The sequence below is a fragment of the Camelina sativa genome, chromosome 9, assembly GCF_030686135.1.
Source record: "Camelina sativa cultivar CO46 ecotype springtype chromosome 9, ASM3068613v1".
NCBI lineage: Eukaryota > Viridiplantae > Streptophyta > Magnoliopsida > Brassicales > Brassicaceae > Camelina > Camelina sativa.
Window position 1 is genome coordinate 22,573,370 of NC_141888.1, and position 25,204 is coordinate 22,598,573.

General features: G+C 40.4%; 1 protein-coding gene and 1 non-coding gene across 2 annotated transcripts; one reads left to right on the top strand and one right to left on the bottom strand.

Annotated features, from left to right (window-relative positions):
• Positions 1-4,071: 4,071 nt before the first annotated feature.
• On the bottom strand, positions 4,072-4,926 carry LOC104711838 (putative thionin-2.4). Its single transcript, XM_010428607.3, has 3 exons — positions 4,643-4,926; positions 4,465-4,542; positions 4,072-4,374 (listed from the first exon to the last, which is right to left on the bottom strand). Exons 1-3 carry the CDS (start codon positions 4,869-4,871, stop codon positions 4,277-4,279), a joined length of 405 nt encoding a protein of 134 aa, XP_010426909.1. The 5' UTR covers positions 4,872-4,926; the 3' UTR covers positions 4,072-4,276.
• A 19,213-nt stretch (positions 4,927-24,139) lies between these two features.
• Positions 24,140-24,246, top strand: LOC147938542 (small nucleolar RNA R71). Its single transcript, XR_015567569.1, has one exon. It is a non-coding gene; the product is annotated as a small nucleolar RNA R71 (small nucleolar RNA).
• Positions 24,247-25,204: the final 958 nt, after the last annotated feature.

Here is a 25,204-nt window from a genome sequence, read left to right on the forward strand (position 1 = left end):
GCATACGCTTTTTGTGAAAAAGGAAGAAGGTAACATTCTAATAGTAAGCTTGTATGTGGATGATCTGATCTACACAGGAAATTCATCTACAATGCTAGAGGAGTTCAAGTGTTCAATGATGAGAGAGTTTTCCATGACTGATCTGGGAAAGATGAAGTATTTTCTGGGTGTAGAGGTTATTCAAGATGAGAGGGGGATCTTCATCAATCAACAGAAATATGCTGAGGAACTGTTGGTGAAATATGGAATGGAAAATTGTAATGCTGTGAAGAATCCGATTGTGCCTGGAAGTAAACTGTCGAGAGAGGGAAGTGGAGAAGCTGTCGATTCCACAACATTCAAACAGCTTGTGGGAGTCTAAGGTACTTAACTGCAACAAGACCAGATTTAATGTTTGCTGTAAATCTGATTAGTCGCTACATGGAGTCACTCAATGAGCAGCATATGCTAGCAGCAAAGAGGATACTGAGATATGTGAAGGGAACTACACAATTTGGTATTCGGTACAAGAGAGGAGAAGGGAAAGAACTTGTTGGGTTTGTTGATAGTGACTATGCAGGAGATGTTGATGATCGAAAGAGTACTTCAGGGTATGTCTTTATGATTGGAGGGGGAGCTGTCTCATGGGCATCAAAGAAACAGCCTATAGTAACTCTATCCACTACTAAAGCAGAGTTCGTTGCAGCAGCCTACGGAGCATGTCAGGGAGTTTGGTTGAGAAACATACTTGAGGAAATTGGGTCTACTCAAGGAGAAGGTACTGTTCTGTTCTGTGATAATAATTCAACAATCAAATTGTCCAAGAATCCTGTGTTGCACGGTAGGAGCAAACACATTCATGTAAGGTTTCACTTCCTGCGGGAATTGGTAAACGACGGAGTCATTAGGATGGACTACTGCTCAACTCGAGACCAGATTTCTGATATCATGACTAAAGCAGTTCGACTTGATGTGTTTGAGAAACTGAGGAGAAAGATGGGAGTGTGCTGTGAGGAAGAGTAAACTGGAAGGAGAGGTTCCAGTTTAGGGGAAGAATTGAAGAATAAAATGTGTCTTTTATTGTTATTGTGTTGAGTTTGAATGTTTCAAACTTGAATAAGTCGTAGTCTGGTTTGTAGGACACGAACTCCAGTTTGTTTCAGTTGCGTTTATTTCGTTTTCTCAGTTGTAAGGTTCTATAAGAACTAAGCTTTGTTTCAGTTTAATGCAGAGTGCTTTTCCTCTGTTTTGCAAAGCTATTCGATCCATCTCTTACAGTTAGAGAGTATGGCTCTGTTCTTAGGTGATGAGATTGGAGAACTGTAACTCCTAGCTTATCAAGTAGGGTTTGAGATTGTATTGTGGATTTGAGAAGAGATAAGAGAGAAGAGTTCTTACCTTCAATCTTATCAATTGGTCTGTTTGTGTGCTCAGATCGAATCCAACGCCATGGATCTTGTTGCAGTTTCAGTTTTCACAGGTGCGAGATCTGATTTGCGTCCTTGGCTTGATTGGATGGAGAATCGTTTTCTGTTGCGAGATTACACAGATTTTTGAGAGATTACACTTTGCACATGGCTTCATCGAAGGCGACACAGACGAGTTTGTTCGTGATGTTGAATCAGGGAGGCCTTACTGGAGTTAGAACGAAATAAAGGAATCGTTGTTGTGTGCTTTTGGTACCGAGGATGATCCAGAGAATCAGCTTGGTCTTGGAGCGAGAACGACGATGGGAGAAACTCCAACAATCGTATATGGCGAAGCGATCGTCTCCACAACGATCTCCTGAGAAAATCCAACCGATTTCAAAGGAGCAAGCTCATGATCATCTGGAAATTTCTGAAGAATCATTGAATCAGGTCGGTGCAATCGTTGTTGAGAAGAAAGGATCGAAGAAGGAGCAAGATTCGTGTTTTGAACCAACTGGTTCCGCAACAGAATCGAGTCTCACATCACAACCACAAGCAAATGTGCTCACAAATGTGTGTAAGGAGTTGATACCAACCGAAGATAGAGAACGTCCTGACAAGGAATCGATTCCACAAGTATCTCATCAGCTTGTAGCACTTTCACATCTTCAGGTATCAACCTATACGTGGAACCTAGCCTTAGGATTCAGAATGAATATCTATGTGTTCTTGGGATTTGCCATCTGCTAGTATGAGGAAAACTAATTCACAGTCCGTCTATGGTCTTGATTGTGTCAATGGCAAGCAAAGTACACACCATGTGTTCGACAGATTGTGTGTGAGAAGCAAAAGATTAAACCAACAGAGGAAGCTGAGTTTGTCTCACAAAACCTGGATGTTTAAGTTCAAAACAAGAAATCTGCAACACAATATGAGAATGGGACGGAGGAACAAGTCACATGAGCCTAGGGTTGCGGTTCAAAAGGATGTTGAGATGGGACTCAGAAGCATGCCACAGCTTCTTAGTGTGTATATGCAGCTCGATGAACAAGAAACATGAAAGAGAGCATGGAAACAGAGTGTTACCCATACACCAAACTTTTCAAGCTCTAGTTGAAGTGGCAGTTCTTCATATGGAGGGACAGCAGCAGGTATTGGAACACTTTGGTGACACACTTGGTGAAGATAGACTAGTGTTGCACTCTGATCTTGGAGATGAGGTCTTACAATCGGAGGAACGAGTGTGAGCTGCAAGCTAGGACAGCACCATCGTTGGTTGTTGGAGATGGTTTTGATGTCCTACAAAGAGAGATGCAATGGACTTTCGAGGACTCTAGTGCAGCCACAACCATAATCTTTCAATATTTTACGAAACAGAAGTTTGTAATAGCTGGAAATTCAAGTATAAACAACAGGGCTACAAGAGGCATGGACGAGAGAAAACAGTTGCTACAAGAGTTGGCTGCAGATTGTGGGATAAATTTTGTGTCACAGTATATTATAACGTTCTTCTTTTAAAGCTTGAGGACAAGCTTGTCTAAAGGGGAAGGTATTGATAAGCTATATGAGAGGCTAAAGGGAACACGTGCAAGTGAGAATGTACGTGAGAAGGAAGCTTGAGTGAAGAAGAAGATATCTCTAAGTCGTAACAAACTTTAAAGAGTATAAGTAGTTAGTAGAGTCTATTGTAAAGACTTATCCTACATGATCAATTGTGTTATTAGAGCGTATGGCTCTGTTCTTAGGTGATGAGATTGGAGAACTCTAACTCCAAGGTTATCGAGTAGGGTTTGAGATTGTATCAAAGATTTGAGAAGAGATAAGAGAGAAGAGTTCTTACCTTCAATCTTATCATATTCATTGTACAATCTCTTAGATTAGGTGTAACATCCCGGATTTTATATTGTGTTATGATGGATCCTAATTAAGCCCAATAAGGCCCAAGAAGAGCTAAGTCACTAATTCGACAAGGGTAATTGTGTTAAACGTGGATGCACTCATATCGCGCCGTCCTTGTTTTGTCGAGAGAAGAGAGTTTGTAAACCCTAATCCTAAGTCTCTCTCAACGTCGGAGTTCACCATCATCACCGGCTTTCTCATGTTTTTGTCATTGCCATTGTTGAGAAGGAGAGAAAGAGGTCACGGAGACTTGTTGATTCGCCACCGTCAATCACCGCCCTTAGTCAAGCCATTGTGAATCACCGGAGTTTGAAACCATGTGTTAACCACTGTCAGCGGAGATGTCAGCCGCTGTCTCCGTAACTCCAAGCTTATTAAGTAGGGTTTGAGATTGTATTAAAGATTTGAGAAGAGATAAGAGAGAAGAGTTCTTACCTTCAATCTTATTATATTCATTGTACAATCTCTTAGATTAGGAAACTCTCTTTGTTATATATGTAATGGTGACTCTCTTCAAGAAGATTAACACAATTCATCGATTTACTCTCGCTCTGCATCTCTTTATATAATTATATAGTTTAGACTTTAGAGTGTGGACACGTAGAAACAAGAGAATCTTCGTCTAGTTGGCTACTTGATATCACCTTAACATTGTTGTTATTAAGTATTATTCCTTGTCATGATATGAGCTACTTATAAAAAGATCATTCCGTTCAAAAAAAAAAAAAAAAAAAAAGAAGAGAGAGAAGGAAATGGATGAGAGCAGGAGTCAGGACTCATGAGATTAATAAAAACACATTATTCATTATTTAAAAGATAAGGAGTAGAAGGCATATGTGATCTAGAGATCGACAACTTTCTACACACATACACAAACGAGCATGGGAGCCTTATCATTGTTCTCACATACATGATAATTATTGAAAACTTGAAAACATGAAAAACAACATTGTGAACCTCCTTCACCCGTGGTATATTTTCATGGTTGTCTAGGCGGTTTCAACTGCAATCATCGAGCCCTTGGTGCAGACTGTCAAACATGCGTTGGCACATTTTTCAACCGCTACATTCACGATTTCACTTGCATCTAATTATCGAAACAAAATTTGAACAGCTTATTATTTTGTTGATTGAAATAATGATAATAGTGATAATCAGTTTGGAAAATTTGTTTTACCGGAGTTCTGGAGAGTGGTTAAGGCACCGCACACAGAGGATACACAGCCCAACTTGCAGTATTCATTAACAGCATCACCTTGGGACAAAAATTAAGATACATAAAAAAAACAAATGAAATCTTGATCTGTTTTGTAACACATAACGTACCTAAAAGAAGAACATATTGATCAATTTACCAGTGTTTTCGAGAATGTCATGGGTATATCCGTTAGGACATTTGCCACTGTTAATAATTTTGCAGCCACTAGCGCTTGCACATACTGGCCTTGAACCTCCTGCAAAGCGGCAAGTATTATAGATATTTCTAGCAGTGGTGGATGGACAGCAGCTCTTGGCGTCAACTTGAATTTGTGCCATAAACAGACTCATCACGAGCACACTTAGGACCAAAGTTTTTCCTTCCATCTTTCGATTGATTAGTTGTGTGAACGCAAAATGTATGTGGAGAGACTTAAGCTTGTATTGATGAAATGGTGGTGAAACAAGGCTCGCTTAAATACTAGTTGGTCTACAGTTTGTAACCACAAAATTCATTTAATCCCCCTTCATCACGTGCATGCTCTATAGACTCTGTACACGTTGCATGGACCACCTTATCTCAATGGCTAACTTCACGACCGCAAAATTACTTTCTTTTCTTTTCTTTTTTCTTTTTTTTGGGGGTTAAATAGGAAGTAGTTAAAGACCTCCTTAAAACTTTGTGTTACTTAATATTTGAACTTGATGCTTAGTATTCTTTTTACAATTCTATATTCCTTGTTAATTAGTTTTGCTGGTTATATATTGTATGTTCTTCTATTTTGGTGTACTATAAGATTCGGATGCTTACTGTTCGTGCCAAATTCTTAGAATTTGCCATCAATGACATGCAGTCTTAAGTTTATGAGGCGGTGAATCGTTTTGTTGATATCTGATCAAAGAAGACTAACCTGTTCTGTGTATAAAGTTTGTATCACTTCTCGTACGTGTAAATAGTTTGAATTTGAAACGTAAGTTTTATTAGTTGGTATTGGATGACAATACCCAACGTCAGATTTTCATTGTGGTTGGCTTAGCTTGATTTGAAGCGTATGAGTAGTGTTACAAATTAAACATGTTTTGTGTAAATAATTTTCTAACTTTTAATCAACACTTTTGTAGTTATGTAGATTTACTAGACGATGATGACGTATTAGACAAAAATCCAAAAAGTTTGTTACAACGTGTCAAATGTTTCTGTGATAAATTTTAACCAACTCTCTTGTAGTTATGTATATATTGAATTATTAAAGATAATTCCAAAACGTTTGTTACAAACGTGTTTTGCGTTTCGATACTATAATATTTTCTATTATATGTTGGGATCAAATGAATGCTTGTCATCTGATTTATTCAATCTGATTCATTTAATTTTCAACCACACATCATTTTAGAAAATTACTCTTTCAATGGTTGCCTAATATGAAGTAACATGTTTAAAAGTGAGATAAGTAAAAAAAAAAAGAGTTTCTTGAATCTTATAATTTAGAAAACGAGAAATAGTATTTGTTGTAAGATGAAACTGTCCAACTAAATGCTGCACTTGTTGTTCAAAAATATTTTCTCTAATTAACTTTACATTTTATTCAAAAAAACAAAAAAACAAAAAAACTATTGAGAAAGTAAAAATATTTATTGGAGCAGAATAATGTTCCCTCGCATATTAAAAAAATATTTGTAATTCACTCGGAAACTTGGACATTGACATTTTAGCAGACTCTGCAAGACATGAAGAACCATCGGAGTAGTTTTTTACAAACAATCAAATCAACACCTACGCAACTGATCAAAGGTTAATTAATAACCTAATGTGTATTCAACACGATTTAATGGTATCGTTGTAACACTTTAGGATCGGATCTTCAGAGATCAAACAATTGCACTCTGAAAATATGTAGATTAAATGTAGCTAAGACAATAGAAAAGTTTGTGAATGAAAATAACTATCGAAAACGGAAAGTAAACAAGTGGTTTAAATTAATAGAAAAATCATTCGGAATATGATCACGAATTTAGATGATTAGATAGGGATCCATTAGACACTGTTCTACAACTCAAATCACGTTTGAAAATCTAACCTACTCTCGTAGAGTTAATTATCTATGCAACGAATTAACTAGACCATAAACTCTCGTTTGAATCTAAAAAACCAAGCAAGCATTAAAACTTTAATTTTGATTAGTTCACAAGGTGTCTTAATGATGTGTGTGGTTTTTCACTCCCTATCTTTTACCTTAAAAACACCACACGACGGCTGAAAGTCCACAGCTAATTGGTAGTAGTATTTAAGGACCGATCCCACAGAGAGAGAATTGTTGTTTAATGGAATCCGTCAGAAGTAAGTAAGGCTAGGACTCAATAAAAATGGGAGTTTTGTTGTCACGGTTGTAGCAAGAAAATAAACGTAAATAAAAGCAAGTAAAATAAATGAAACAAGTGTTGGGCATCAAGGGGAATCGCAGGGGATTGATGATCTATCTATCTAGGAAAGTTTAGGGTTAGTTTGTTTAATGAACTGTTAACTTATAATTCACAAGCTAAACGTCTAAGATCTCTACACTCCGTTACTCAACTGTCACAGGCAACGACGCATAGATCAAAGCATTTAAAACAGGTTCGATTCTAATCCATGGAATTCCATAGGTAAAGGGTATGTGCTTCCTATGTCTCCCCACACATCTAAGGTAGGTCAAACACACATGCAAGCTTTTGGAAAAGCACACACACTTTAGATCATAGTTAGTTCATGAAACTAACTTAAAGCATTAAGCAAATACTTAGAATTAAATCATAGAATAAATAGAATTTAAATCTAACAAACCTTAAAAAATGCCACCAAAACTAATATCATATCCCCCTTTGATTATCCCTTTAAACCCAACTAGAAAACTACTCTAGCATGTTTAAGGGAATCATCAAAGAAAGGTTTAATCAATTCATAAACGTAAAAGAATAAGGTTTAGAGATTACTTCTTAAAATCAAGTACAAGATGTAAAGACTTCTCCTTATGAAAACTAGTGTAACAAACGAACAAGAGAATGAGAAAGAGTTTGGTGGACTTCAAGGCTTCAAGAGGTGAACGATAGAGGGCTCTGGTCGTGGCTGCTTCTCTGGTCGTCGGCTCCTAGGGGCTGCTTTGAGGCACTTTGAAGGCACACACTAAACCCTAAGTTTAGAAGAGTATTTATAGGGTTTTGTCTACGTTTAGGGTTTTGTAAGGGTAAAAACATCTTCTCTTGTTAAGTGCATGGCAAGGGGCGGCGTAGAAAGGTTCTATAACGTGGTGAAGACTTGGACTGGACTGTCGTGGCGGTCGCTGGTCAGGCCTTCAATAAAAGCCAATTGGCTTGATGGTTCTCCTTAAGTCGGTTTAAGATACGTCTCAGTAAATCGGGCATAACTTCCGGCTGCCTGAATGGATTGACTTGATTCCACTCCGAGGAGAAAGATGACTCTTCCAGCTTTCCATAGATACTAATTACGTCGAAATGTGAGTAATGGTAGTTCTTCAAACGTTGCCCGTACTGTAAAGCTCTGAATCTTTCCTAAAACGGATTTTCCTTACCTTTTGGTCCTTTTTGCTATAAAACCTGTTAAACCTTCTTGAAACCTAAAATACTTAATAATAGACAATAAAGCATTGAAATCAAACTAAACTCTTCCTAAATGCATACTAAAACTATAGCTAAAATTAGTAAAATAATGATGTTATCAACTCCCCCAGACTTAGACTTTGCTTGTACTCAAGCAAATAATCAGAATAAATCATGGAAAAAAAGTTTTGAAAATACTGGGAATTCACTTATCTTTGGGGATATTGTCTTTGCACTCTTCTTCGCCTTAACATTAGGAACTTCCATTTGTAAATCCACCATGAGAGTCATCAACGCTCCTTGATCCCACAATTCTTTAGAGTCTCTAGAATCTCCATTGTCAACTCTTTACATAAATTAAGCAATAATAAAAAGTGAAATTTTACCAAGGGAAAATCGATCAGAGGCTTGTAGACTCTCTTCAAGCCAAGACTTTCTTCATATGATTCCTTTCTTCTCCCTTTTCTCACTTTTTTTTTTCTTTTTAAATCAAAGGGGTCATTGGTAATTTACCTACCCCTTGCTTCCAATCTTTGTGTGATCATTTGACTCAAGAGTAGAATAATAAGGTCACAGGTAATTTACCTACCCCTCTAAACTGATCAAAATCATCTAATCTTTTATTCTCTTTTTTTTTCTCGTTCTCTCTTTTTTTTTTAGAGTATTGAAGGGAAGAGAGAGGGGAACATACTTTTGAAGAAGTGCAATGTCTTGTGTGGCTTGAATGTAGAGATATAGTCCAATGTATACCAATTCCCAGGGCTTAATAATTAAGTCCGGTTTAGGTCCTATAAAAGTTAGAGACAACATTAGATTATCTGAATATCCATCGAATAGGGACTTGGGGGATTGTTGAGTCGGCTCACAGTCTTTCCAAACTTTGGTTATGTTGTCAAGCATAATCAAGAGTCATAAGAGTGTTAATCCAAATCAAATAAACCGTTAGAATAAGATCATAATCCCCTACTGGTTTTGACTCAATTAAAAAAATATGACTCGATAAAAACGTCAACATTATTGATGTAAAAAGTGTAAAAAGGTCTCAAGTCAACAAAATAGAAAGTAGCATTAGTATAGGATGGAACATCCTTCCCCCAGACTTAAATCACACAGTCCTCGGTGGGAAAAAAGAAATAGATGAGGATTAAAAATCATAAGGAAAAGTGTAGGGTTTAAGAACAATGTCACCTTGATGGAATGATGTTGTGTCGACTCTTAAACGTTTTCAGGTTGCCCAAAAATTGTCTAGAGTTCGGCTGTGGAATGAAAATGTGGTGACTAACCGTTTGTACTTCCTTTGGTTGCTTGACATCGAGTTTGAACTAGGCTAAGTCCAATCGAATTGTGTTTGATATATCTCTAAATGCATCCTTCTTGAACCAAAAACCTAAAACCATCAATAATAATGAGATCATAAAAATATAAAAACATACCTAAGTAAAAGAATGGTGATGGTAGGTGGTAAGGATGGTGGTGGTTCAGAATTGTCTCGCGGTACATGGGTGAACGGTCGCGGACATAGCAACTGGTACGGTGGTGCAGTACGCGGTACACAGGAATGGTACTTGGTACATGGTGCAGGACATGACATTGGCTACGGTTGGTATGGCTAGTGGGGACTCTCGGCATCGATCACATGAGGATTGTGATGATCCGTCGCCTTTGGCTTGCATAGGTCAGGTTGAACATGGCCGGTCAGTAGGTGGTGCTTGCCACTAGACATAGTGTGTTGCCAATCCATGTGGACTTCTTCCTTCTCTTTTTATTTTGGCTTTTCTATTTTCTATTTTTTTTTTTATAACCTGAAACTAAAATGCAAAAATATCAATAGAAAAAGAAAATAAATCCTAAAAATAAAACTTACTAGACATGGGTTGCCTCCCAAGAAGCGCTCTTGTTTAACGTTGTTGGCTCGACGTTAGTTGCTTTCTCAAGTAGGGTGAGGAGAGTTGGTTGTCCTTAGACAAACTCTCTTGGATCTTTCTTCAATGTAGGCATCAGGTGACTCCTTAGTATAATCTTCTTCTCTACACCTCTGAGTTGTTTCGGCAATACTATTTGCGGTTGGCAGCTCCGCTTCTCCCTTTCCTAGACATTCTAGGTCTCGTGGTGGTGGAGCATAAAGTGTGGTAACAGCAAAACAATCCTTGGTAAGGTTTGCTTCTCCTTCTTCTCGAGAATGCTTAAGTGGGTTGGGTTGAAACCCTCGGTTTCCATGGAAACTTGTAGCTTTTCTCCTTCGTCTTCTTCTTCGAGTTCTTTGGCTTCTAGGGTTACTTCTCCTTGTTGATTGGTCTCGTGTGGGTTGAGGTTGCAGGTTTCGACCTCCATGGAACCTTGTTGCTTGTTCCCCACGAAATCTTCTTGTCTTGAAGTAAAAGAAAATTTTCCTTTTTCTAAAAGGAAATTACAATGTTTTCCTTTTTCAAATAGGATTTCCTTTTCTTCTCCTTCTTCCTCGACGAGCTGAGCTCCTTCTTCTGGTTTGTGTTCAGCAACACAAGAGGTGAGATCCTCAATCTTAGCAGCAAGATCTTGGTTCTTCTCTTTTATTTCGGATTCAAACTCCTTAGGCAACTTGTGGCTCTCCTTTGCGAATGTAGAATCTTTGGATAAGACTTCTCCAAAACGTTTTTGTTCAAAGTCGAGACCAAACATCCTCCTCTCAGCTTCATATGCTCGGTCCTCAAGCTTCTGCACACGCCTCCTTGTGTCTGATTCCTTGTTGAATAAAACTCCAAACTTGGACTCATGGTCCTTTGCTAAGTTTGAAACTTCATTGCCCAAGTCTCTAACGTTGATCGCATTATCTTGGGCACTCTTGAGATGTCTCTGTAGTGACCTTCACCCAGAGGTAAATTTCAAAATAAAAACTCAAGGCCAAAAGATCAAGAGAGGAAGCCAGCAAGGAGAGTAGAAAGATTGCTGAAGAAAAGTCCGAGAAAATTTGGACGGATCGAGAAATGGCCGAGTTGTCCGAAGATGTCCGAAGGACCGAGAGTTGTCCGAAGCGTACCGCAAAGTACCAAGAATTGCCGATGATATCCGAGAATGACCGAGAATTGTCGAGAAAGTCCGAGAGCTGCCGAGGATATCCGAGGATGTCCAAGAGTGCCGAGAGTTGCCGAGGATGTCCGAAGATTTACCGAGGATGTCCGAGAGTTGCCAAGAGTTGCCGATAACGTCCGAAAAGAAGGACCGAGAGTTTTCGATGACGACCGAGAAGAGTTTCCGGAATTTCCAAAATCTTGTCGGGTCGGCCGGTCGTCGGTCATCCCTCGACGTCACTCGGTTCTTCTCTCAAAAATCAACCAATGGGAAAGCATGCAAGTTAGGAGAGGAATCCATGAAGGATATTCCATGGCATCTCTACAACAAAATTGGAAGTGGGAAGCATCATCATTTCCAAGCAGCCAATCGCATTTCATGCAAAGTGTGAATGGGAAATCATGCAAGATTCCTTTGGACAAGTGTTGCTCACACTCAACAAGTGTCTAACCAAGAAATTTTGTGGCCATAAGACTTGGCAAACGCCAAACACGCATTGGGCCAAGTCATCGCCCTCTTCCTCTATAAGGACCTCTACCTTCTCTCATTTTCGCCAAAATTTCATAAGTAAAGAGAGAGAAAGAAAGAAAGGAGAGGAAGAGAGAAAGAGGAGAGGAAGAGAGGAAGAGGAGAGGAAGGGAAGAAGTGCTGCCGCAAGGGAGAAGAAGAGAAGAAGAGGAAGCAAGACAAGACTATCGACGATCGCTGTTAAGTGTTGAATCGAGAAGGAACTCATTTTCAACAAGGGAAAGGTTCAAGTGCTGCCGTGAAGAAAGTCCGACCACTCCTTCCAGAGATCGCCGGTTTTCTGTGAGTTCAGGCACATATTTTGCCGGACTAGATGGGGATTTAAAGACATCCATCTAGTGCACGGTTTGCATGAGCATTTAGTTGCATTTTACTTGAATTTCTTTGTGATTTTCTTGTTTAAAATGCATGCGCGGTGAGGTTACACCAGTTGCTAGTTCGAAATGTCCTAGTAACAAGGGTGGTAACTAGTTAAGATACTTGTAAAATTATGAGCTTAAAAACCATAAAAACTCAAGTATCAACTTTGGTGAAGTCTTAATGCATTTTAGTCCACGAGAAATTCCGGCTAAGCGTAGTAAGACTTGGTATTGCTATCCTTCCCATCCGTACCACATGCAGCTGCGACATGCAACCCATGTTCGTGTGTTTGTAGGGTTTGTTACGAAGAGCTCGGAGGTTACTGGACTCGCTACCCTGGCCGAGGCTGTCTACACGATGGTGTGGCTTTGAGTGATGTCCGATTGCATGCCTTTGTGGTTGCAATACGATTGTTCATGAGAGGTTAGGGAAAGGAAGCATACCGGACCCAGAAATTAAAACTTGTTTAAAACTCGTGTTTTTATTCAAGTTATTGTCGTTGCATGTTATTGCATGTTATTGTGTTCGCACTAAATTGTATTGCTTAGCTTATTAGGTTCTGCATGCTATCTCTGATTGCTTGATGTTTGTGATGCTTGCTTGCATGTTGTTTGTTGTTGATGTTTGGGGTTGGGGGATTAATATGGTGCAGGAACCCTGAGCTCACTAAGTAATCTTAGATTACTTATGATAATATTTTGTGCTGCAGGTGACCCTAGAGGGAACTAGAGGGCGTGGTGAACGATAGGAAACGGAGTAGTTTTTATTTTGTGTCTATTGTAAAATACAAGTATGTCTTTTATTTCAAATCAAACTCGGCACTAAGCCTTGTCCAAAAACTCTTTTGTAATAACTCTTTTGTTAATCGAAATATTCGGATTTCCTTTAATCGGGCGAGTCGTACTGATATAGACTTTTTCCGAGTTGGCTCAACGCACGGCGTGTCTGTGGGGTTGCAAAGCCTGAAGGATGTGCCGCGCGTGTGGTCGGGAACCTCACCGATGGACTGGCCAAAGGGTCCTGATTCGTTCTTGCACCCGGCCGGATCGTTGGTGAACGTTCCCATAGTGGCGTCTCGGTGCCGTCCGATGGCCTTCGTGGTCATAAAACGGTTCGGGGGCGTTACAGTCTCTCTTGTTCTTCTTCAAGACAATGGAGTCTTCTCTCCATGGTTGCAGCATCTTTAGATCTTTGATCCTCTATGCTTCTAACTCTAATAGCAATGTCATCGATTTTTCTTGAAAGATTAGAATCAATTTTGTCAAGCTTCTCATGCAGCATCTTCATAGTCTCATCTTGAAGATCAGCTAATTGACTTATTAGGTTTAGCATCTTTTCTTCTTCAGATCTTGGTTGTGTAGACTCACGAAAATTGTCTTCAAAGACTTGGTGAGGGAATGAAATTAAATAAGGCTCTCGGCGTGGATAAGGGCGGTTTAAATAAGGCTCTCGGCTTGGGTTGTGACTTGGGACAGGTTCCCAATCTTCATAAACTTCAAATGGAGCTGGAGATGGTCTAGTTCTAGGGTTACCTCAGTAGAAAGCTTCCTCTTGGTCTTGAATTTGTCGAAAATTATAATTTCCGGTACCTTCTTCATTAGGGATCTGATATGTCATGCAACAGTAGAAGTCTTTGAGCTCTTCTTCTCCATCTTCTTTAGTAGATGATAGATCATAAGACTCATCATTCTCTCTTGGCAAATCTTCATATTCTATAGCTCTCTCCTTGAAATAAGCTTCTTCCTCATCGGTTGGGTAATCTATTTCTCTAGTCCACTCCTTGACTTGTTAGATCGGTTGGACACTCAAGTGAGGATCCATATCCTTCTTCAGCATCAGTAAGTTGAAAGACTTGATCATAACTCCAATTATTGCACTCACCGGATTTAAGCAGGGTTTCTACTTTCCACTCTAGGCGGAACTCGATGGTTTCAATGCTCTAGCCCATGTTAATAAGCTTCGTACCATGATCTTGTAAATCCTCAAAGTTGTTTGAAACTTGGTTGTTGACAGCATTGATTTGTTCCTCCAAGCGTGTAACGTCCGCGGTAATAGTCTCGAGTTTAGCTCCAAACTCTATACTCATCTTATCCAACTTAGCATTAGAACTTTATCAGCCTCCTCTTGACTTGATATAAGTTCATCCATCATCTCATGAGCTTGTCTTCAGTGTAAGAGCTCCTTGAAGTGATTGGTTTTTGATTGTCATAGAAAAAATTTTAATTGACATCGACTTGCATGACTTCTTGCAGATCAAGGTACTGGTCCATGGAAAAGCATGGTACGTCCGTGTGGTACGGCGTGTAAGAGTGGGAAGCTCGGCAGTAAGCTGGTCCAAGTGGTGCTCGGCCTTGAGGTGGTCAAGTGAAAGAACTGCGACAAGGTCGCCTAAGTGATGGTACAATGGTTGGTCGAGAGTGACCAAGGCGTGAACCGTCCAGCGAGTGGGCTTGCGGACCGGATTTTCCTTGCCTTTTGGTCTTTTTTGCTATAAAACCTGTAAAACCTTCTTGAAACCTAAAATACTTGATAATAGACATTAAAGCATTGAAATCATACTAAACTCTTCCTAAATGCATACTAAAATTATAGCTAAAATGAATAAAATAATGATGTTATCACTTAACTTCAACTCTTGTTGGCTAAGGGTCACCTTGCTCACCTATGTTTTTTTCACGCAACTCAACAACACTTTTGGTGCCCTGATGACTTAAAACTAAGATCAGGAACTAGGTAGCTAGTCTAGTTTAAGCATTAAGAACAACAATAGATCAATCTCAAATCTAACACACCTACATTAGTTAATCATAAACCCCTTTTGAAACTCGAAACCCAATTTAGAAACTACTCTGACATGGAGAAACAGAAACAACATATCAGTGATGAAGAAGAAATAATTGAATTGCAAAAGAAAAGATTATAAGGGTTCATAATTCTTCTCGAAAGTGTTTAAAAGGATTAGAGATCTTCCCCCAAAGCTTACAAGTGCTCAAAGGCTGTGTAGAATAATCGTTTTGTCTCTCGAGACTGAGCCTCTAGCTTAAATACTAATATAAAATCCTAAGAGTCGGTTTAAAACAAAAAAAAGAAAAGTTGCTGAAGCTAAGTGATCGGTCGATCCTGACTGAGGACTGGTTGATCCTGGTGCTTCTTCTGCGTTTGCTCCATCTGCTCACTTGACTGATCAGTCTTCACCAAAGTAGCTCCAGACGCATGTTTTCATCCCAAAACATTCAGTTTCCTTTCAAAGTAACCTAAAACCTTTACAGACTAACAAAAGACTAAAAAGACTCCAAAATCATACTTTGGCTTAATAAAACACTCAAAACAAATGTAAAAACTATGGTTAAAACCCTATAAAATACAGACAGATCAATTCTCCCAAACTTGAATCTTTGCTTGTCCTCAAGAAAGAACAGTCAAAACTCAGTAATGGAGAAAATATTTGAAAGTGGAAACTCACATAGTCTTGGGAACCGCTTCTTTGCACTATTCATCACATCGAACTAAGAACTACTTTATGTACTTTGCGCATGATTCGGATCAACATTCCTTACTCTGAAACCCACAACCTTAAAGAACTTTTAGTCTCCCCATTGTTGTCTCTCTGCATAAGTTAAATGAAAGTATGTGATATTGCCAAGGGAATAACGATCACTGAACATATTGACTCCTTCAACCTTTTAATGCCCAAGACTCCCTTCATATGCTTCCTTTCCTCTCTCTATTCTCACTTCCAAGAGATCGATTTTTCTTTACTTTTCTAGGGTATCATTGTATATATATTTTTTATCAATCTCTTGCTCTTTCCTTTGGCCAGATTTCCATGAATTTTGAAGGATGCATGGGTTTGCGCACAACCCTCAGCTCACTTCTTTGCTACCTATATCCTCTTCTTCTTCTCTCTTTTTCTGTTTTTTTTTTGTATGAGTACTGAAGGGAAGAGAGAGGAGAAGCATAATTTTGTGAGGAAATGCATGTCTTGTAAGGCTTAAGGGAGGAGCCTTGTTCGATGTATACCAAGTCCCAAGGCAGAAAATTAAATCCGGTTAAGTCCTGTCAAAGCTGGGGACAACACTGGATCAACTTAATATTCTCTTTTGGTGAGGGTCTTTGGGGCATGTTGATACTGCTCATGTTCGTTCTAAACTTCGTTCTAAAAATGAAAAGTACTAAAGTGACCACAAGAGTGTTAGTTCAAAGCAACGATTCCTAGAAATGGTCATAGTTTCCCAACATTTTTAACTTGATCAAAAGACTCTCAGAAAAGAAAAATCAAAAGAATACAACCAAGGAAAATGACATCAGTAACTTGGAGACATCCCTCCCCCAGACTTACTTCACACCGTCTTGTTGTGAAGGAAAAGCCAAGAAAAGAATGAATCCTACAATAAAAATATTGAAATAAAAGTGAAAACCCTAAAAATAGAATAAGAAAAACCCACAATCAAACGTTTGGTATGTAGAAGCTCGTGGAAGTGTCTAATCTACAGGTTGGTTGGAGGGGGAGCTGGTCGCAGACACGCTAGTGTCAAGACTCGCAGTAGCTGTGTCATCTGCGACACTTGCATTAGCAGGATCCTTTGGGGCTTATGGTGGAGCAAAACAAGATGGTGTGACTCCTTGAAGCCACTCGCAATCCGCGTGAGTATCATGTTTTTCTTCTTTGCAGTTTTTGTAAACCCATTTTTGAAATTCTGTTTAAGGCTCGTCTAGAGGTTCTTGAGCAACAAATTAACTCATGTCAAAAGGTGGAAATAGTGAGAATGAGGAAGGTGGGCGCGACGGCCTTGTAGCATCAGCTGGCTGTGTAGAGCGTGAAGGTCTGCCGGTTGCGTAATCGCGTTGTGGTCTGGGCAGTCAATTAATGCTTCTGCAAGAGGCTGAAATGTGATGTTCTCAGCCTTGTGTAATATAGTGCATACAAGAAGGGGGAGCAGCATGTAACAAAAGTGGCCCTCTTTGTCCTGAAACCTGTAGACAAGACTATGACGTACAAGGATCTCATTGGAGACCATATACTTAAGGTCAAGACGCCTTCTTAATACTAGGATTTTTGTGTCTCCTAGCAGGTTCAATTAACCTTATGCAGTTGTAATACTTAAGGTGTCAATCCAATTGAGAATCTTTACTATCACTCAAGATGCAATCAAGAAGTCACAAGTTAACCCAAATCAAAAAGAGTGTTTTTCTAACAATCCTAGAATGGTCAAAATACAAAACGGAAATGAGACACAGAACTAGAAACAAAAATCTATGACAAGGAGCGAAAAAGAATAAGTGAGACCGAAAAAGATTCTAAGCATGAACAAATGAAACAGTCTCAGGAATGTAATATCAATCAAAAAGATAAAAGTACTATGGATGGGAGTAGTTGATGTCGGTGGAGTATCCTAGTCTACAGAGTGTTTAACATACCACAAGCAAACCATCCCTAAACAATTAACTTCACAACTTAGCTAATCCAATCTCTTGGAAAAAGCTACTCAGACTCAACCACTTCCATACCTAGCTCTCGCTAGAGAAACATGGTCGAGCAGGCATGACAAACAAGTTCATTCACGTCAACAAACATCCTAGACAACTAATCTCTTAGGCTAGGAACGTAAGTCACTAGCACTAGTTGGTCAGACATTTCATCAAACACCTTTTGGGTGTGGAAATGTCTCAAACCTAGTTCCAATTGATCAGAGAGAAATTAGTGATTCTAACACTAGTCCAGAAGGGAATCATACAGATCAAAGATTAAACACCCTACATCCTAAGATCTTCCACCTAGTCTATCCCATCACCAAGAACTTTAACACTACTCAGATCCGAAAATCATCTTCAACGATACAAACTCAGAAAACATTGAATCAAGCATAATAAGATAGATAAAAATGAGATGAACAAGTTTGTAGAAGAAATCAAATGCAAAAACTCAATGAATTAAAAGATATCTGGATACAAAGTCTGAGAACATTTTTGGAGGCTAGGTAACACCTTAATAACAAAACAAGATAAAAGATAAGATGTCCCAATCCAAGACTTAACAAAATGTATATATAGTAAAAACATGTGAATCCCTAAAACTTAAAACGACAAGATAGAGCGTCGGTTTGGGAATCTCCTGAAGCGTGTGAAACCAAACATGTGCGGTCGAGTCGCGTGTCGCCTCTCCCTGGAGTGTGGTCAAGTGGAACAGATCGAGTCGAGGTCATACTACTCGAGGTGGGTCGAGTGGAGGTGATACGACTCGAGCTGGGTCGAGTGGCGGTGATGCAACTCGAGCTGGATCGAGTATGCGACTCGAGCTGGGTCGCGTGGAGGTGATGCGACTCGAGCTGGGTGTATATGTATCCACTAAAACGGTGATAACTCTTGAACCATGCCTCCGATTGACTTGAAATAAACGGCATTGGAAAGATGACTCAATTCCCTACAATCATGATGAAGACGTTGAAAGCTTAATCCCAAAATAAAATCTTCACTCGACTCGATCAAATAGGTTGAAGAAGTCGGATGTCTAGCGTGGTTGGTCGAGAGGAATGACATTTCTTCCAGGCGTGGTGGATCGAGTAGGATGTTGGTGCTTCTTCCTGGGAGCGCGTCCAAGTCGCATATCGGTCGAGTTGCATGTCTGGAGTCGCATGACTTGAATCCTAGGGTTGCGTCGCTTGAGTCCATTCGGTTCTTACAGTCTGGATATCTTCTAAACACATGAAATTCTCCAATATGCAAGATGTATGCAAAGATGATGCAAGAACTACCTAATCATGTAAAGTGTATTAAAGAGACTAGAAAATGATTCAAAACAATGAGTTATCGTAGCTAAACGCATGATATATACATGCTAAGGAGAGACAAAATATAGACATATCAACTCCCGCAAACTTATTCTTTGCTTGCCCTCAAGCAAACGATCAAGAACAACGTATGGAGAAGAAGTGTGAAGATGGGGTCTCAGAACCTAAAAGATGTTGAATAGAGTAGTTAGAATCAAGGTCCTTGTTTTTAGTTCTGTGATGCATGGTGAAGGAACTTTATTTATTTAATCTACACATGCAATCCTATCAATCACTCCCTTTAACATTTATTAATAGAGAACCGTGAATCAAGCTATGCAATGTCGTTGAACTCATTTGGCTAGGGCGAAAGGTCAAAGACAAATATGGTCTCCTTCTCAAGTGGTTTTGTCAATACATAATAAGGTTCTCTCACGAAAAGGAGTTGAGCTCAAAAGAAGGCTAAAGGTTGAAACTAACTAATACATACAAGAGCAGTGCTCTGTCTACCCAAAGGTCCCCAAGGAAACTCACCTATAACATTCTAACCCAGAAGTTGGTCCTATCTCTACCCTTCGTTTCAAACATCATCTCAAACTTTTTACACTTAGTCTTAGGAGGAGTTCACTTATTTTCATTCTAGCGGATTGGGAAATCTTTATTATCACCCTTGTTCTTTTTCTTTTCTTCTAAGGACTCTAGACATCTTAAGCATTTTTACTTTCTTTTCTTTGTCTAATCTTTTCATTTTATGCCCAGAACCAATAACTCTTTTTACTTTGCTCAACCAAAATCCTTCACTAGACTTGTAAACTTTGAAAACACATCCCCCTCCTTAAGACTTTCTACCCTTTACTTTTCTGCACAAATCCATACCCAATACCCAAAATCAAGTTCTCACCTAGTCCTACTAGTCCGGATAACGCGAACTAGAACTACACAGGATCCTACTCTTGTCGGTTAGAACCTAACACTTTCTAACAAGCTCAACTCAGAAAAGGTCTGACACTCAAGAATACAATTGGCTTGAAAGAACGGTTGATTAAGGGTGAGGGGAACTGTTCCAAAAATGAGAATCAGCTACTTGGATTGACAAGGGTGGTAAAAATGTGAAAGACAACTCAAGTATGTATATGGTATCCATGAGTTCAACTTGAATGCATAACAAGATAATTACAAGTCAGGATTAGGTTCAGATAGATAGGGAATGAAGTCAATTCAAAACATGCTTCAATCAAGACTAGAATGCAATTTCGAGAATTCAAAACCTGGTTCAGTCTTACATTTCAAGTTCAATCAACAAGCATCAAAGAACTAATAACAAGGGCCTTGATCCTATCCTATTGAATCCAGCATGCTAACATGGTTACAATCATCATCAACCCCTATGCTAAATGCAACAACCCTATATGAATAACACTAGACTCAATCCTCATATGCAAGTGCAAACTACATTAACACTCTGTTTTTGTGGAAATTGTCGATTTTTTTCAAAAAAGAAAAATTTTATTGATTTTTCTATGCAAATAGATGGGTGCAAACTCAAACATGATATGATGCAAAAATTTGAAATAAGAATTACAAGACACAACATCAGATTCATTACACAGTCTCCTGGGTAAGAAAAAATTTGCAGAAGGATTTGAGAATCACAACAAAAACAATGCATGGATGAAATGGTATATACAAAGGGAAGGTGGGAGTACCTCAGTAGTAGAAGAAGGAGTCGGTGCTTGCCCAAGGAGGAGCGTTATATTGACTTTGTCTCTCACCTTGTTCTGGATCCGCATGAGTGACCTTAGCTGGTTGGTCGACTTGCTGCTCAACCGCTTGCGTGTTCAGATACACGTTTGGCTGCTCGACACACTGCATGTCATCGACTCTAGACTAACCATGGTCCGATACTAGCACAACCACCTCGGTAGGCTGATAATCACCTTGATGTTTGACCTGCTGCTCAACCCTGTGCATGTCCTGATAATCACCATGAGCTTCATCTCACTGCTCAACCTCGATCTCAACTTCATGCTCATCTCGAGCTGCAGAACGTCGCGCTGACCGACGACTTGAGGAGGTTCTGGAACCACGCAAACCTTGTCTCCTTCTCTCCCTAGACTCATGAGACGAGTGTCTCGAAGGAGCGGGTGAAGGCTGACGCTCACGTGACACATATGAAGATTGACGTGCTAGGGAGGGAACCGGAGAGAGTGTTCTTCGACGAGTTGGCTAGAGAGTCGCGAAGGCGCGTCCCGGCATTGGTTTGGTGTTCTCATGGATATACATTGGGACGATGGTAGTGGATGTCGAACAGCTGAACTTACGCATGAAATTCGTGAACGTCTTCGTGAAACTGCTCAATGCCTGTCTCTTACCTTCCTTCTTACAGATTTCCTGGGCGCTTGTCCTAAACGCAACTCAGGTTCCTCCTGTTCGTAATCACTATCCTCCTCCCTTGAGTTAGAAGCTGGTACTGGTTTCTTCTCGCGACTCTTGCTCTTGGTGAGCGGTTTGACAGGTCTGCTTGACTCTGTTGTCTGTTCTAAACCCCCAACAACTTCGTCAACCATGTTCTTCATTTTCAGGAAACGCTTTGCCATGGACTCAGGTGATGAGCGTTCTCCACCCACACACGCATACACCTCTCTCATCCCATGTATGAGCTTAGTAATTTTTTCTTTTTCGCTGAGAAACTCAAAGTTAAACGTTAATATGTTAGTAAACAAGTAACATGAGCAATTACAAAATTTTAAACTCGAAAGGGCGAAGAGAGGATAAAACGATCGAGTGGAATGGGATGGCAGTGAGTGAACCCTTCGGATCAGGTGTGGGTTCGACGGGGAAGAACGGTGGTTCCGGGAACTGTTTTGGCACGCTGGTTCGAGTGGGGGTAGGTTGGCTCGATCAGGGCGGTTTGAGCGGAGGGGTGTCAGATCAAACAACGTGTTCCTTGGGCGGACAATAACGGCTCGAGTATTGAAGCAGCAAGGATCGAGTCATAGTGTGTTGGCTCAAGGGAGGTAGAGACTCCGTTGGTCGTGACGTTGGACTGAAAGAGTGAGACAACACGGTGGATCGAGTGGATGTGAGTCGCTGCTCGAGTCGCGGTGAGGAGATGGTGCAGAGGGATACCATTGAAGCTTCGGTCGAGGATCTGTAACTCTGTGTTGGTCGAGTCGCACATGTTCAGATGGTTTCAGTCGAGTCGTGGAGCGTGAACGGGGTGATGGAAGTGTCGACTCGAGGTGAGCCTATGGTGTCGGTCTAGTGGACGGAGGTTGGTGAGGTGACGAGACCGGAGTAGCTTCGACAGTGACGGTAGTGGAATAGATGCGGCTCGATCAAGTGGGACGTTGGTGTCTCGAGTCGGGTCTTGACGTCGTTCAAGTGGGAGATCTCACGTTCTGAAGTTTCTGCCTCAATTGCACATACTTCATCTGCGTCAGATAGCTGTTCAAACTCCTCTTGTCGATCCGTTTCTCTATGGGAGTCTAGCAGGTTCTTGTAACAATTGCTCTCCTCATGCAAGAACCCTTCTTCCCCATCCTTTTTTTAAGCGGTCTTGAGATGGTCCTCCTCAGCTAATTCCTCCAACAACTCATCAGCCAACTGATCCATCTCTTCAATATAGAAGACTTGTCCTCCTATTGTTGGTTTCTTCAAGGTATCCTTGATGTCAAACTTCATAGTGAAGTCATCCCCCAGATTAAGATCAATCTTGCCATTTCTAACATCAATGATGGCTCCAGCAGTCGCTAGGAATGGTCTTCCTAATATCATAGGATCTTTTGGTTCTTCATCCATTTCCAGAACCAAAAAGTCGGTTGGTACTTCCACGTCTCTAATCCTGGACAGGTAAATCTTCTAAAATACCATGTGGAAGTCTCATTGTTCTATCTGCAAGGATGAGGGAGATGTCGCAACCTTTAAACCTTGTAAAACCCAACCTCTTAGCCACAGAGAGTGACATAAGATTAACTGAAGCGCCAAGATCACATAGACACCTATCAAAAGACATAGGTCCAAGGGAGCAAGGTAGAGTGAATGATCCAGGATCTTTGGGCTTCTTGGGTACAATCTTCTTCTGAATGATTGCACTGCACTCAAGACTTAGTACCGACATGCCTTGAACTTCTTTTGATCTCTCCATCACTAAGTCGTTGAGGAATTTCTGGTAGTGAGGAACAAGTGTGAATGCATCCAGCAATGGCATCCTCAATTCAATCTCCTTGACTTGTTTTTCGAACAGAACTTTATACTTCTCAGTAAGCTGTTTCTTAAACCTCACTGGAAATGGTAAAGGTGGCTTGTATGGTGGAGGAATGAATCTCACAGGTTTATCCTTGGGAGCAGCGGGTTCTTTAGTAGCTTGAAGATCAGATTGCTTGGCTGACTCAATTGGATCCTTGAGCACCTTGACGGGATCCTTTATCTGAACTTCATCTTAAAGAAAATCCTCCTCATCTAAACTCTTATTGTCTTCAGTGAGTCGTACATCTACAGCTTGGTTGGTGATAGCCTGGATAGTAGCATAGTCCTTGGGGTTCTAGACATCCTTCCTTGGAAATTGGCCAGGCTTTGGTGTAGAAGTAGAAGCAGATTGGCCTTCCATATACCTTATCTTTGAATTCAGAGCTTCAAATTTTATGTTCAGATCATTGCAGGAACATTCCATCCTCTGACTAAGGTCAGCAAACTTCTTAGCAGTATAGCTTGACCCTGAAGAAGTTGTTGCATTATTTGCTTCATTTTTGATATGGGGCTGGAGTAGACTGAACTGGTTGAGAGCGGAATCCTGGCGGTGGTCATGAGGTAGCTTGGTAACCTTGCTGGAATTGTTGTTTTGGTATGAATCCTTGATTGTAAGGCACAAAAGGTTTTTGTTGACCTTGTTGGTGCTGCTGAGGAGGGTACACCTGATCCTGTGGATTTGCAACGTTGGTGCCTCGATAAGACAAATTGGGGTTCATCTTATAGGGGTTGTAGCCCTTGTTGTAATCACCCTGATTCTAGACATAGCTGATCTCCTCAGTCTGCTCACCCTCCCCATCTGGAACTTGGAAAGGGCCATCCTCATATACGAAGTGGACGCTCCTCTGCTGGCTTAGCAAGACACGGTCAAGTTTTTCATTGACATTCTTGAGGTCCTTCTTGTACTACTCCTCAGACTCAGCGTCGCCTCTAACTATGCGGTTAAAGTCTTCATTGTAGTTCCCGTCGGACTGGGCGAGATTCTCAACCAATTGCCAACCTTCATCAACGTCTTTGTTCAAGAAATTACCGTTAGAAGCAGTGTCAAGCAGCATGCGGATTTTTTGAAGTACACCACGGTATAGAGTGCTCAGCAGTGACTCGTTGCTAAAACCATGGTGTGGACACTAGCTCTGGTAACCCTTGAAACGCTCCCAGGCTTTACAGAATGATTCTGAGCTCTTCTGAGTAAAACCAGATATGTCATTCCTGAGACGTGATGTTCTGGCGTTGGAGAAGAACTTGGCCAAAAATGCTTTCTTGCAGTCGTCCCAAGTGGTGATCCTTGGGAATGTTTTTCTCCCTCTGATGAGCTTTATCTCCCAGGGAGAATGGGAAAAGGCGCAACTTGTAACCATCCTCACTCACTCTGTTTATCTTGGTGAGACTGCACAGACGGTCAAAATCATCCAAGTGGTCGAGTGGATCCTCCATAGGCAACCCGTGAAACTTGTTTCCCTGGATCATGGAGATCAGACTGCCTTTGATTTCGAAATTGTTGTTCTGCACGGCGGGAGGAACGATTCCAGCATGCTGAGTATGAGTGTTCGGTGCATCCCAAAAACCAATGTTTCGCGGTCGTGGATTTGGTCCGTTAGGTTGTTCCATAGTGACTGGTGCGGGATGATCAGTGAGTTGACAAGCCTGTCGTGGTCTTTGTAACCGATTAATGTCGTCGATAGCAGGAAGGAAGTTTTGATGTCCTCTTGATTTGGTGTGCATGCAATGTTGCAATCAACATGTCCCTGAGATGCAAAACAAACAAGCAGACAATAAAAACAAGTCAGTACTCAGAATGATAAGTGTAATAGAACTTAATCTTGCAAAATTTGAAATCCTAAATGTAGCAAAACGAATCCCAAATGGCAACGGCGCCAAATTGATACTAGGATTTTTGTGTCTCCTAGCAGGTTCAACTAACCTTATGCAATTGTAATACTTAAGGTGTCAATCCAGTTGGGAATCTTTACTATCACTCAAGATGCAATCAAGAAGTCATAAGTTAAGTCAAATCAAAAAGAGTGTTTTTCTAACAATCCTAGAATGGTCAAAATACAAACGGAAATGAGACACAGAACTAGAAACGAAAATGTATGACAATGAGCGAAAAAGAACAAGTGAGACCGAAAACGATTCTAAGCATGAACAAACGAAACAGTCTTAGGAATGTAATAT

Excerpts from the sequence above, each read along its gene's own strand:
- LOC104711838 (XM_010428607.3), bottom strand. The coding sequence starts at position 4,871 with ATGGAAGGAAAAACTTTGGTCCTAAGTGTGCTCGTGATGAGTCTGTTT. Across the intron at positions 4,543-4,642 it reads TGACATTCTCGAAAACACTG|GTGATGCTGTTAATGAATAC; the intron begins GTAAATTGATCA and ends TTTTGTCCCAAG. Across the intron at positions 4,375-4,464 it reads AACCACTCTCCAGAACTCCG|ATGCAAGTGAAATCGTGAAT; the intron begins GTAAAACAAATT and ends TTCGATAATTAG.